Source organism: Anolis carolinensis, chromosome 2, assembly GCF_035594765.1.
Source record: "Anolis carolinensis isolate JA03-04 chromosome 2, rAnoCar3.1.pri, whole genome shotgun sequence".
NCBI lineage: Eukaryota > Metazoa > Chordata > Lepidosauria > Squamata > Dactyloidae > Anolis > Anolis carolinensis.
In genome coordinates this window covers 6,975,330-6,990,582 of record NC_085842.1, presented here as the reverse complement: position 1 = coordinate 6,990,582, position 15,253 = coordinate 6,975,330, and the positions used below count along the sequence as shown (strand labels likewise).

The following is a 15,253-nucleotide window of genomic DNA, read 5'->3' as shown; positions in this document are numbered from 1 at the left end:
CAAAAGTAAGACCTAGCAAAGTTTTTGTTTGGAAGCATGCCCAGCGCCTGCCAAACAAAACACCAGAACTTGCAGGATCGGTAAATGTACATACCAGTTGTACATGGAAATAATGGTAATATTTATTATATTGTTATATTATTGATATTTATACAGTAGTAACAAGAAATTCTTGACAGGAGTCATAGTTTGTCTGGTTTGGTTATGTTGGTTTGTGATGACAACTACTGTACAGTAAATAATAAATGTTCATTTTTTTGTTCAACAATAAATGTGAATTCTTCTTCATGGAAAAATAAGACATCCCCTAAAAATAAGACCTAGCACATCTTTGGGAGCAAAAAATAATATAAGACACTGTCTTATTTTCGGGGAAACACGGTAGATTCTTCCATCCAAAGAGATGCATTATCTCTTTATGCCTGGGGCTGTGGTGCAGACGGGAGAGCAAGCCAGTGCAATTAACTGCAATGAATCACTGACCAGGAGGTCATAAGTTCGAGGCCCGCTCGGAGCTATGTTGTTTGTCTTTGTCCTATGTTAAAAGGCATTGAATGTTTGCCTATATGTGTAATGTGATCTGCCCTGAGTCCCCTTCGGGGTGAGAAGGGCAGAATATAAATGCTGTAAATAAATAAATAAAATAAAATAAATTATCATACATGATTCCAACTCTGGTTATACTCAATACGGTACATTTGGAATGACTCATATTTACATATTAGCGGTACATAATTGTATGTAGGGAGCCCCCGGTGGCGCAGCGGATTAACCTGCTGAGCTGCTGAACTTGCTGACCATATTGGCCATATTGGGTCTGTGTGCAAAGTGAAAGGAAAGGGTAGGAAAGAGAGGCAGTGGGCGGAGTCATGCAAATGGAAAGAGAAAGGAACACTAGGATGTGCTCGCTGTGACCTGCAACGTCCTGGGAGAGAGTGACTTGGTGGCTCCACAGCACTGGGGATTATATCCTGTTTGTGGAGGCCGGAGGCTGTTTGTGTGAGCAGATATCCATGCCACATACACACATACAGATTTTCACTTTTATTATGTGTATATGTAATGTAATGTATGTATTGGTATATGTATATACCAATACATTTCCCCAAAGTCTATCTTCCACATCCAAGTAAGTGCAGAATGGTTTAAGAAACTCTGAACCTGATCAGAAGAGAAACTCGGATCCCATGCATACACAAACAATGTTTTGATCAAAAGAGTCAGACACCATCATCCCCATAATTTGACATAGTCCAACAGTGAGTAGGACATGTTTATTGAACACATACAAGTCTTAATTCATCATGGTTAAGTTCACATCACTCCCTTATCTAGGTTTTTCAGGCAGAGTTCATGAAATGCATAAGATGCCAAAAAAATAATGGTTGAAGACATACAAAACAGAGATACTTTTAACCCATCAAGGCTTACAATATCTTGACAATAAGCAGACAATCTGGGATGATCAGTGGAATTGTAGTGTCTAGAAAAGGCATGGGCTGTTAAGAATTGTGGGAGTTGAAGTCCAAAACAACCTGGAGGGCCAAAGTTTGCCCATGCCTGCTCTAGTATTTATTTATTGAAATACTAGCTGTGCCCGGCCACGCATTGCTATGGCATCGTCCTAAGTGGATTTTTGTTTGTAGAGGCAAGTATGAATGTTGTAATTAGTCACTTTGATTAGCAATGAATACACTAATTATAATATTATATTATTATAATTTATTATATTTATAATCTTATATTATTTGCTTAGAACTTAGGCCCCTTCTACACAGCTGTATAAAATCCCCACTGAACTGTATTATATGTCAGTGTGGACTCTTAGATAATCCAGTCCAAAGCAGATACTGTGGATTTTCTGCCTTGGCATCCTGGGTTATATAGCTGTATGGAAAGGCCTTGAGTCTACGCTGCCATATAATCCAGTTCAAATCAGATAATCTATATTTTATAGGCAGTGTGGAAGAGGCCCAACTGAACCCTGGCTGTCCCTTGGCGCCATTGTGGCCGAGGGGGTTGCTAGGAGACTAAGTGTGAAGGGCCTAAAGGGGGCGGGGTCTATCCTTCTGACCGGCAGCCAGGGTTGAAAACAGCTCTTCCTCGTCCTCTAATCTGGGCTTTATTTTTCTAGGTTTTTTTGTTTGAAAGACATAGATTGGATGACTATGTTTTTTGTGGCCAAATCTGGTGTGATTTGGTTCAGTGGTTTTGTTGTTTACTCAGTCCTACAAACATACATTAATTTTTATATATATAGAAGATATAGATTGATGTTTTGCCCTGTATCAAAGAATTTTTTGGTGCCCAAATTATTACTATCGTCCAAGAATCGTTCTTGCTTTTAACCTGTGTGGGTTCTCTGATGTGAAATAAGGCAGGTGCTTCCACTGAAGCTTTTCCCGCATTCTAGACACCGGAAGGGTTTTTCTCCTGTGTGAATGCTTAGATGCGCACTGAGGTTTGTCCTCCACCTGAAGGACTTGTTGCACTGCAGGCATTTGAAAGGTTTTTCTTCTCCGTGGGTCCTTTGATGTGAACTGAGGCTGGACTTCTGCCGTCCCTCCGACGAAACCGCTTCCCGCACTCGGAGCATTCAAACGGTTTTTCCTCCGTGTGGATGATCTGATGCGAAATCAGGAGCTCTTTCCTGTTGAAAGTCTTTCCGCACTCGGCACATTTGAACAGTTTCTCGCCCATGTGGATGATCTGATGAGACGTGAGATACTTGCTTGTCATAAAGTTCTTCCCACACTCCTTACATGTGAATGGTTTCTCTCCTGTGTGAGTTTTCTGGTGTAGCGCCAGAGAGTCGGCCCAACGGAAATCCTTGCCGCAGTCCGGACACTGAAACGGCTTCTCCCCGGAGTGGATCCTCTGATGGGAAGCCAGGCTTTTGGCAAGGCCGAAGCTCCTTCCACACTCAAGGCACTCTTGCGGCTTTTCGCCCGTGTGAGTTCGCTTGTGAAGAATGAGGCTGGATTTCCAGCGGAAGTTCTTCCCACAGAGTAGGCAGAGAGCGCTTTCCTTTCCTTCGAGTTTCCTCCCTCGCTTCTGTTTCATTTCTGGTTTTGTTCCGTCATTCTCCGTTTCCAGTCTCTTATCTCCTGGAGAGAAAACAGACAATGATTCAACAGTGTGATGTGGCAGCTAAAAAGGTAAATGGTTCTAGGTTGCATCAAAAGGTCTACAATGTTCCCTCGCTACTTTGCGGACTCGCTGTTTCGCGGTTTCAGGTGAGGAGACAGGCGGAAAAGACGGGGGCTTACTGGGTGCAGTGGGGGGTGACTCAGGAGGAGGGGGCGAGGAATGGAGGGCCAGCTGCACCTCGCCTTGACATCTCACCTGGGAGTTGCTGCCACTGCCGCCAGCACCACTGCAGCCCAGAGGAGCATCCCGGCTGCCATTTGTTGCACACCTTCTACGAGAAGCCAAGGCATGGAGGCATGAAGGGGTACCAGACAGGTATCTTTCTGGGCCGTCTCTGTTAATGTGGGATTTGTGTATTGATAGTGTTTAAATGCAATTTGTGCCATGCTTGTATTGCAGCTGATTGCATCATCCAGATTGTACCATAATGTGGAAAGAGTTAATTGCCAAGAAGCTATGATCACCTTGATGCGTGGCTGGAACTAGGGAGTATCCAGACACAAGTGTTTGTGCATAATAATAATAATAATAATAATAATAATAATAATAATAATAATATAATAATTGGATTGATTGGTTATTTATAGCTGTCAATCAATGTTGTTTGCACCCGTTATATTGCTTCCCCAGCTCAATTGTTTGGCTCCACCCTTTCCTGGAGTAGAACAGTTTTTCCTTTTTTCATTCCACCATCAAGCTTTCTACCAGATGGACGTGAGAGAGAGACTTGGCTCTAAAAGCCCTTGATTAAGTTACCTCTCAGCATCAGTTCTGAGGTTCTTACCCTTGAGACTTATGCTTCATGTTTAGGGCCAACCTGAACGACGTTGAGGAGTCTCAAGTGCCTTCAAATCAGTTCTTTGGCACCAGAGGAAGACTGTGTCTTCAAACATAGGCCATTTGGACTGAGGTTGAGGATTGCTCCGGCATTCACAGCCATTGAGAAAGAGGGACCTGGAAAAGCTTCTCAGCTGCAGTACTCCTTGGACTTAAGACAACCAAAGACTGTAATGTATATTTTCCTTTACCCCTTTGAAACTTCCAGCTTATTGCCTTAAAGGGACAAACATTCGTGAATAATAAAACCAGTTTGGAGTTATCTACAGTGTTTTTGTCCTTGGGAGTTCCAGTTTCCCTAAAGGAGGGCAAGAAGCAATCCCCTGGGGAAAGATGTCACGTCCATGCCTCTTTCACTGAGTTATAGCACCAGGCACGACGGCACACTGATCCTGAACCAATGCCTGTCATCAGTGATAGACTGGATGAGGGCCAGCAAACTGAAACTGAATCCAGACAAGACAGAGGACCTCCTGGTCAGTCATAAGGCAAATCAGGGTATAGGATTACAACCTGTTCTGGATGGGGTTGCACTCCCCCTGAAGACACAGGTTTGCAGTCTGGGGGTGCTCCTGGACTCATAGTTGACCCTGGAACCCCAGGTGTCGGCGGTGGCCAGGAGCGCCTTTGCACAGCTAAAACTTGTGTGCCAGCTGCGCACGTACCTTGAGACGCTGGACTTGGCCATGGTAGTCCACACCTTAGTCACATCCCGTTTGGATTACTGCAACGCTCTCTATGTGGGGTTTCCTTTGAAGATAGTTCGGAAACTACAACTAGTTCAGTGATCGGCAGCCAAGTTACTAATTGGAGCCCCGTATAGGGAAAGAACCACTCCCATGTTGAGGCCGCTCCACTGGCTGCTGGTCTGTTTCCGAGCTCAATACAAAGTGCTGGTCATTACCTATAAAGCCATAAACAGCTCAGGTCCAGGCTATTTGTCAAATCGCATCTCCCTGTATAGACTATTTCGGGCACTTTGGTCAGTGAAGGAGGCCCTGCTCTCAGTCCCACCCCCGTCACAAGCGCATGTGATAGAATGAAGATTAAAACACCAAACAAAGGCTGCCTGGCAGTTGCTTTCAGGGAGTGTGTTGGTCCTTCTGAAAGAGGAGGCCCCCAAAGGGCATCTAGTCAAATCGCCGTCTGTAGGCAGGAAGACACAATCAAAGCCCTTCCAACAGACGGCCACCTAGCCTTGGTTCAATAACCTCCAGGGAAGGAGATACAACTGGAAGGGACCCCTAAAGGGCATCTAGTCCATCCCCTTCAGCCAGGCAGGAAGGCACAATCAAAGATATATATGTGTGTGAGTGTGTGTGTGCGTGTGTGTGTACTTCATATACTATTTCCTGTATAAACAATCTTTAGAATTATATACTGTATATGTGTGTGTGTGTGTATACACATACACACACTATATATGGTATAACCTCAGCTTTGCTAGTAAAACTGAATGAGTATGCTGTGAAAGGAGACATGTCCAAAATGCATGGAAAAATGTGGAAAGCTCTGCTGTGAAACCAAAGATTAGCAGGGTTGTTGTATGTCTTTCGGGCTGTGTGGCCATGTTCCAGAAGTATTCTCTCCTGACGTTTCGCCCACATCTATGGCAGGCATCCTCAGAGGTTGTGAGGCATGCCATAGATGTGGGCGAAACATCAGGAGAGAATACTTCTGGAACATGGCCACACAGCCCGAAAGACATACAACAACCCTGTGATCCCCGGCCATGAAAGCCTTCGACAACACAAAGATTAGCAGCTCCTGCCATCTAGAGGTGCATCTGTAATGTAGAATGATTGCAGTTTGACACCACTTTTAACTGCCCTGGCTCAATGCTAAGGGATTTATAGTTTTGTGAGGCAACTGCATTCTTTCCCTTTCTTCTATCTTTCCTATACCCACTATTGCTCTCACTCTTTCTATGTACAGAAACACTTAAAAATTTTTTTAAAAAATTCACATATTGATGCACCTATTTTTGGCTCCCTTCCTTTGTTTGGGGGGAAATAAAAATCCTTTTGGGCTACCTTCAATTTGTAACGTCTTCAAGTCCTGTGCTTAAGATCGAACTAGGAGGAGACATTACTTTTTTTTCTTTCACCAGCCTTTCTTTCACCAGATTTCTGTTTAGGACTTCAAACTTGAATTTCAATGCTGTCTTTAACTTGTTATCCACTCTGTGTTCTGCTATCCTTGCATGCTTGTTATTAAGGGAGTCTGGAGGCACCTGGCGTTCCCTTTAGAAATTGTAGATGGCACAAGCTGTGGAAATACCATTGAGTATGGGTAAAATGCCCTTCTTTATTCCAGCTCAAGTTTTTTTGCTTGGATTTATTTATGCATACAGTGCAATTTCTGGCATAAATAAACACAATGCTGAATGTGAACACCAAAAGCCTGTATTAATTGTCAATGCTGCTAAAAAACTTTCAGATGGTCAGAGAATGAGGAGGAAAGAGGAGGTTGGATGAGTATAGAGTTTGTGAAAAGGAGGCTTTTTTTGGTCAAATCTATCTATATATATAAAAGAGTGATGGCATCACGGCAGCGGACAAAACAACAAAAGTAAACACCCCACAACCTCGAAAATTGACAGCATAACCCCTCATCCATGCCTCTAGGTTGATACAACAAAAAGAAAAGAAAAATAAAGTCCTAATTAGAGGGAGAGGAATAATGGTTTTTATCCAATTGCTGCCAGTTAGAAGGCTAAGCTCCGTTCACTTGGTCTCCTAGCAACCCACTCAGCCCAGGGGACCCTTTACCTTAACTACCACCAATTCCTCAATACTTTATTTCCCATACCCACCATACTTTGCCACAGCAACGCGTGGCCGGGCACAGCTAGTATATATATAAAAGAGTGATGGAACCACGGCACCAGACAAAACAACAAAACTACAGGCCCCCCAACCTCGAAATTTGACAACACAACCCGTCATCCATGGCTCTAGGTTGATACAACAAAAAGAAAAGAAAAATAAAGTCCTAATTAGAGGGAGAGGAATAATTGCTTTTATCCAATTGCTGCCAGTTAGAAGGCTAAGCTCCAACTTGGTCTCCTAGCAACCCAATAAAAAATAATAAAAAACACTTTAAAATAATTAAAAACACTAAAAAATTAATACAATAAAATACTATAATAACAGAAAATAACTAGAAATAATACAAGAAAATAGTAAAATATAATACATTAAAAGATAACTTACAATAAAATTAATTAAAAAATACAAATAACATCCAGGAAGACTGGCTTGCGGAGGCGCTGGAGAAAATGCCCCACATCGTGACCCCCGAACCCCCCATATTCACCTTGCCCAGATTCACGGGGTGGTTGTGTTTTTTTTTTTAAAAAAAAAATGTATAAGTATTTATTAAGTATATTTATTGTAAGAGTTTTAAAATGTTTTAATAAATGATGTTTTAATTTAATAATAAATAGTAATAATGGTAATATTAAATAATGTATGTTTTAAATATATTTTACATATAAATCTGTGTTGTAATTTGTAAAATAATAGTAAAAATAATAAAATTCCTTTTTTACTTTTACTATTATTTATGTGCAATGGTTCCTTGGAAAAGTGGTTTTAAGTAAATACAGTAGAGTCTCACTTATCCAACATAAACGGGCCGGCAGAACGTTGGATAAGCGAATATGTTGGATAATGAAGAGGGATTAAGGAAATGCCTATTAAGCATCAAATTAGGTTATGATTTTACAAATTAAGCACCAAAACATCATGTTATATAACAAATTTAACAGAAAAAGTAGTTTAATACGCAGTAATGCTATGTAGTAATTACTGTATTTATGAATTTAGCACCAAAATATCACGATGTATTGAAAACATTGACTACAAAAATGCGTTGGATAATCCAGAACGTTGGATAAGCGAGTGTTGGATAAGTGAGACTCTACTGTATATGTTTTAGCTGACTAATGTATTTTATGTGTTGTATTTTATGAATAGTTGTTAATGGTTTTAAATGTGTTGTTGTTTTATTGATCTGTTTGGCATTGAATTTTTGCCAGTTGTTGTAAGCCGCCCTGAGTCCCCTCGGGTGAGAAGGGCGGGGTAGAAATGTTGTAAATAAAATAAAAATAAAATAAACATCAAATAAAAATTACACAACAATTTTTAACCAACACCACCACCACTTTGCCACAGCAACGCGTGGCCGGGCACAGCTAGTTTCCATATATAGCCAAAGATAGCAGCTGAGATCTCGTATTAGGAAGACGGAGTGTAACTTCATGCTTCAGGAAATGAAACCCTCAAGACCTTGCAAAATTACAACTCCCATGATCTCATGGCATTGAGCCCTTAGAAAAGCATTTACAACCCTGTGCTTCCAAACAATGCCAGAAAGATATAGAGAATCCCTCATGCCCAATGAGTTTGTATTTGTGTGTCGGGGGATAAGAAGATTTAATACATTAATAATAATAATAATAATAATAATAATAATAATAATAATAAATACACAAGGCATGGTCTACACTGGTCATCATAAAAAAGAAAATTTAGACATTCCCTTGAAGAAGAAAGCCAGGTGAATGCTATGAGCAAGAACATTTCAGATTTTAGCACTACCTTGAAACAACAGCTGTTTCCAATTACCCTTTGTTGGTAATATAAGCCTAGGTTTTAGCTCCCTGGCTTACTTTATTTTTTTTACTATGAAAAGTTGGCGTATTTAGCTTCAAAACCTCTTTGTTTCAGAGAAGTTTGTTTATTGCTTGAGGAATCCCACTGAGTGTTCAATAGTGGTATGTATGTATACTATACTTTACTAAATGCAAATATAATGTGTGTGTGTGTATATATATATATATGTTATATATGTGTGTGTGTGTATATATATATATATATGTATATATGTGTGTGTGTGTATATATATGTATATATATATATATGTGTGTGTGTGTGTATATATATATATATATGTTATATATGTTATATATGTTACATATTATATTTGGGATTGAATATGAATATGAATATGTTACTGACTCAAGGTTATTGCTTTTCTATTTTAGGAGTATAGAATTGTTTCTTACCAAACTGGAGGACTTCGCTTGTTAAAAGGTAATTGCCTTAATTGTTACAATAACCTATAAATGCTTCTCTTAATGATACAATAATAATTAAAATACACTCTTTATACAACACTCTGAAAGTGTTCTTATTTTATTATAATATAGTCATGTATGTGTGTGTATGTGTGTGTGTATATATATATATATAGTCATATATATAGTGTCATATATATAGTGTAGTTATATATAGTGTAGTTATATATAGTGTAGTTATATATAGTGTAGTTATATATATAGTGTCATATATATATATAGTGTCATATATATATATATAGTGTCATATATATATAGTGTAGTTATATATAGTGTCATATATATAGTCTAGCCATAGTATAATGCTGTGCTACTTTGGTGCTACTTTGGTGCTACTTTGGTGCTACTTTGGTGCTACTTTGGTGCTACTTTGGTGCTACTTTGGTGCTACTTTGGTGTTACTTTATGTTATTCTAGTGTATTCTATTATAATATATAATTATCATTTAATCATTTAGTTAAAAATTATACTAATATATTATTATATATTATGTATTTATCTATATTATGTTACATAATTATATACCATATTAAATAATTATATTATTATTATTTGTTTGTAGTGTTTCTAGTGTTTGTTTATAACATCATTACAATATTAAAGCCCTTCCTATCTTTTAGATCTCAGGGTAGGGTAAAGTAAAATTAAATTGAAGCAGTTAAAAACCATTGATCTTTACTGCCTCAAACTTTAATTGAGGCGTACAGTAGAGTCTCACTTATCCAACACTCGCTTATCCAACGTTCTGGATTATCCAACACATTTTTGTAGTCAATGTTTTCAATACATCATGATATTTTGGTGCTAAATTTGTAAATACAGTAATTGCTACATAGCATTACTGCGTATTGAACTACTTTTTCTGTCAATTTTTTTGCATAACATGATGTTTTGGTGCTTAATTTGTAAAACCATAACCTCATTTGATGTTTAATAGGCTTTTCCTTAATCTCTCCTTATTATCCAACATATTCGTTTATCCAACATTCTGCCGGCCCGTTTATGTTGGATAAGTGAGACTCTACTGTATTTAAAAAGATGTTAAATAATGGAAGCAGATAAGAACAGTGTACAACTTAAAATGGATTGAGTCCACTTTAGGAATAATGTTTGTATCCAAGTTGGATAGCCCTTACCTGAAATGCTTTGGACTTTAGAATACTTGCATCTTGCATCCATGCGTGGTAATGCAGAATGGAGATGGGACCCAAATCTAAACACAAAATTGACCCATGCCTTATTCAAGACTAGTTTAAGCAACCAGTTTAGATGTTTTTAAGGATAAAATTAGAAATAATAATTACTTGATTTTGTGACTGGCCCCACTAGAAAATGCGCAAGAGTTTGGGAGAACTACAACTCCCATGATCATCTGTCATTGCCCCCAAACTACACCAGTATTTAATGTTGGTCATGATGGGTCTTTGTGCAAAATTTGGTCCAGATCAATTGTCAGTGGGAGTTACAGTACTCTTTGGATATAGGTGAACTATAACTCCCAGCATCCAGGGTCAATTCCCTCCAGACCCCAGCAGTATTACATATGTTCACTTTGATTTTATATTTATTTATTTATTTACAGTATTTATATTCCGCCCTTCTCACCCCGAAGGGGACTCAGGGCGGATTACAATGAACACATATATGGCAAACATTCAATGCCAACAGACAGACAACATACATTAGACAAACTCAGAGGCATTTTTAACATTTTTCCAGCTTCATGATTCCGGCCACAGGGGGAGCTGTTGCTTCACCGTCCAGTAGTGGCTGTACTTCCTCATTCCTTTCCTCGTGTTTTGCTGGCAGTTTTATGGTGTTGTAAATTAGCCTCCCGCATAAAGCGTCCGTAAATTTCCCTAATTGACAGGTGCAACTGTCTTTCGGGGCTGCATAGGTCAACAGCAAGCCGGGGCTATTAATGGTCGGAGGCTTAACCCGACCCGGGCTTCGAACTCATGACCTCTCGGTCAGTAGGGATTTATAGCAGCTGGTTACTAGCCAGCTGCGCCACAGCCCGGCCATATATATATGGATATCGATATCCGAGGACTCATTAGGACCTGTAAGATCTGGAAGTACATTCTCTATTTTACTTTCCTGAACTCTGTTGTTTTTCTGTTTTAATTAGTGCTGCAGTTCAGATTCGTCATGCCTTGACCAACTATGGTGGCCAAAGTTTCCATGAATGTGAATCCTCAGCATGGAAAAGCCCAAGAGCAATACTCGCCAGTTACTTACAGGAGGAACCACTCCATAATCCTCCCAAAGAAAGACCGGATGAAGGAGGCAACTTGGATTTCAGATTTCAGTTTCTCATGGAAAAGCACCTCAAAAATCAGTACAAACTTACATGTTTCCAGGATCACCAGATACCCACATAAGAAAACCTCAGATAGATACATCCACCTATGGTCACTTCAGAACTTCTGCCAGGTCTTCTTTAGTCTCCTTTGCCCTCCAGAGATTTCTCCACTTTGTGGATCCATTGATGTTCTCAAAGGCTTGCAGGCCACTCGATGTTCTCAAAGGCTTGCAGGCCACTCGATGTTCTCAAAGGTTTGCTTTCCACATTTCAAGAATCCAAAGAGTTTTTTCTCTTAATGTGATTAGACATGTAGAAACCCTTCCCGCATAGAAAACCATGTACAATGAATTGTACATGATGTGGACACTATTGGATCCTTGCTTCTCCTGGCCGATTAAACAGACTGGAGTGGCTGGCAAATGCCAGTTAGCCTTAAGGAGGCTTTTAATTTTTAATAGTCCTGTATTTAATTACATTTTAATGTTTATCTTTTTTAAATTGTACATTGTATTGCTTTTAGTACAGTTAGAAAGAAATGTATTATATTTATATCCCGAGAGCATGAACTACTAATACTAGTAGTGGGTCCATCAATGTTCTCAAAGGTTTGCTTTCCTTGTGGAGTCAATTTCCACATGCAAATGTTTTATCGATTTTATCAGTGGCGGGGTATAGATACACTTTTATTAATAACTAGCTGTGCCCGGCCACGCGTTGATGTGGCAAAGTGGTGGTGGTATTGGTTAAAAATTGTTGTGTAATTTTTATTGGACGTTATTGTATTTTTAAATTAATTTTATTGTAAGTTATCTTTTTATTTATTATATTTTATTATTTTCTTGTATAATTTTTAGTTATTTTTTGTTATTATGGTATTTTATTGTATTAATTTTTTAGTATTTTTAGTGTTTTTTATTTTTATTGGGTTGCTAGGAGACCAAGTTGGAGGAGCTTAGCCTTGGCAGCAATTGGATAAAAGCAATTATTCCTCTCTCTCTAATTAGGACTTTATTTTTCTTTTCTTTTTGTTGTATCAACCTAGAGGATGATGGGTTGTGTCGTCAAATTTCGAGGTTGGGGGGCCTGTAGTTTTGTTGTTTTGTGGGTCGCCGTGATGCCATCACTCTTTTATATATATAGATTATTTAACTAATAATGCTACCAATGCTACTAATACTACCACGCTGTCTGGGCTAGTCCCCACGTGAGCCGCCCCGAGTCCCTTCCGGGAAATCGAGGTAGGATACAAAAATAAAGTTATCATAATCATTATTATTATTACTATTACCAACGCTAAAACTACCACTAATACCACTAGTACTAGTTTAGTGCAATAATGGACTCGATATATATGTGCATTGATAATGGAATAGCCTCCGATTATGATCTTAGATGACGCGATTTTAGTATTAATGTAATTTTTTTAATGTTAATAGGTATTGTTTTAAATTATTTCTATTTTAAGCTTATTTGTATGTGTGAGGCATTGAATGGTTGCCATATATAAGCCGCCTTGAGTCCCCTTCGGGGTGGGGAGATGTGGGGTATAAATGGGGTAAATAAATACATACTAAGACTGCCAGTAATGGTTTTGGTTTTAATACATTTTTATTTTTTTTAAATATAGTTTTTATTTATTTCAAGTGGGTATAATACATCAAAAGTGGGAGAACAAGAAATAGCTAGTAAGATAGTAGGAAGTAACAGAGGGAGTGGAAAAGAGAAAGAAGAAAAAATATATAATAGTAAAAAAATAAAAATAAAAATTGTGCTCTTGATTGTAGTTTGACTTCCCATCTTAGCTTCTGAGATTTTTCTTTATCATTTCCTTTAAAGTCCACCATTGATGGTAGAAAGTCCCTATTTTTTTCCCCACATTTCCGGCACATATTGGATTTTTTTTTGTTGAATTTTGCTAATTTTTCGGGAGTACTGTATAGTACCACCTGTACTGCATTTTGTACCAGATTTCTTTTATGTCGGTTGCCGCTGTGTATTTTAATTTTTTCTTCCAAATTTCTTTCCAAGATTCCAAATTTAAACTCTGACCTATATCTTTTGCCCATTTTATCTTAGTTTCCTTAATTGGTTCCTCTTTTGTTGCACAGCTAAGTAATTGTTGGTAAAGTATTTTTATTAGTTTCTTATCTTTTTCAATATAATTTCCCATATTCCCGAGTCTTGATTAAATCCCTTTTTTGCATCTTCTTTATAACATGCTTGTAGTTGATAATATTGATACCATGAGATTTGTTTATGTGTTTGTTTGATTTCTGTTTATATTTTTATTGTAAATTCATTGTTATTCTTTCTTAGTATTTGTTGATGTGTTAACCAATTTTCTTTGCTAAATTCCCTGTTATGCTGTGCTTCAATCGGGGTTTTGTTATAGAAACTATCTTTATATTTTTCCCATACCTTTATTAATGAGGCTCTTATAAAGTGGTTGCTAATTTTTTTCCTGTTTTTCTTTTATTATACCAAATGTAATCGTGCCAGCCAGATATAAGTTCGTGGCCTTCTAGGGCTAGTAATCTGCTATGTTTTAGTGTTGTCCAGTCTTTTAACCAAATTAAATTGCATGCTTCATAATAACATTTTAGGTCTGGGAGACCTAGTCCTCCACACTTTGTGTCATCCCTTAGTAATTTTGAATTAATTCTAGCTTTTTTATTTTTCCATAGGAATTTACTTATGTCTTTAGTCCATTTCTTGAATGTGTAGTCACTTCTTATAATTGGGAGGGATTGGAATAAAAATAATAATTTTAGTAGGACCATCATTTTTATTATAGCAATTCGTCCCATTAGGGATTTGATACATTTTTATGATGCTTTTATACTCCTGGTTTTAATTAGATTTTTTAAGTTATATCTTTTTTTAATTGTGTCTTAGCTTGCAAATTTTTGTTTATTCTGGGCTTGGTCCCCATGTAAGCCGCCCTGAGTCCCTTCAAGGAGATGGTGGCGGCATATAAAAACAAAGTTGTTATTATTAATACTATCACTAATATTAATACAACCACTAATATGATTTTCCTGCCCATCTAATAATAGGTTACCTGGCCATGATTATTTTGCACTTTGTTGATTTTTAAACTGTGAAACTACCTCTACCACGCTGAAGTTTTCCCCCTTGGCCCAGCTCCGTGTTTTTAGCCCTGTTTTTAACCATTTTATGCCGTGCACTGACTTTTATAACTGTTTATTGATGTTATGTTTTTATTGATGCGACATTGTTTTATTGCCGATCTGGTTTTATTGTTTTATTGCTGTTATTGTATTGTCGGGCATGGCCCCATGTCAGCCGCTCCGAGTTCCTCCGGGGAGATGGGGCGGGATATAAAAATAAAATAATAATAATTATTATTATTATGACCAATACTAACTTTTAACCCAAGAGAAGATCTCTCTAGGAATCTCTAGGTCCTCCTGTTTGACTCCAGTCAACGTCACTTGGAAGACCAAGGGATTCCTGGAGGAAACATTTTAATTTAATTTGTGAAAAATCAAATTGAACATCCCTGTGGCCAAAAGCTATAGGGAGAAGAAGGTGTTGATGGCCTGGGGGAGAAGAGCGGTATATAAATTAAATAAATAAATAAATAAATAAATAAATAAATAACCACCTTTGTGTGGATGCTTTGCCATTAATCAGGTCTGAACCTCAACAGAATTTATTTTGTATAGGCTTGGAGCATTTGCACATTGGACCCTTGGTATCTGCTGGGGTTTGCTTCCACGACCTTCAAGCCATTGATGGTGGGATGTGGATACGGAGGTCTCTCTGAGATCGCATTTCCCTTCATGTCGAT

The 15,253-nt window shown here is 38.2% G+C and overlaps 1 protein-coding gene and 1 long non-coding RNA gene across 2 annotated transcripts; one reads left to right on the top strand and one right to left on the bottom strand.

Moving 5' to 3' along the window:
- Positions 1 to 1,757: 1,757 nt before the first annotated feature.
- On the bottom strand, positions 1,758 to 4,675 carry LOC107982517 (gastrula zinc finger protein xLCGF3.1-like). The gene is made up of 3 exons (XM_062974310.1): positions 4,653 to 4,675; positions 3,270 to 3,421; positions 1,758 to 3,107 (listed from the first exon to the last, which is right to left on the bottom strand). Exons 1-3 carry the CDS (start codon positions 4,673 to 4,675, stop codon positions 2,446 to 2,448), a joined length of 837 nt encoding a protein of 278 aa, XP_062830380.1. The 3' UTR covers positions 1,758 to 2,445.
- A 3,594-nt stretch (positions 4,676 to 8,269) lies between these two features.
- Positions 8,270 to 11,806, top strand: LOC134296907 (uncharacterized). Its single transcript, XR_010003725.1, has 3 exons — positions 8,270 to 8,767; positions 9,038 to 9,086; positions 11,263 to 11,806. It is a non-coding gene; the product is annotated as an uncharacterized LOC134296907 (long non-coding RNA).
- Positions 11,807 to 15,253: the final 3,447 nt, after the last annotated feature.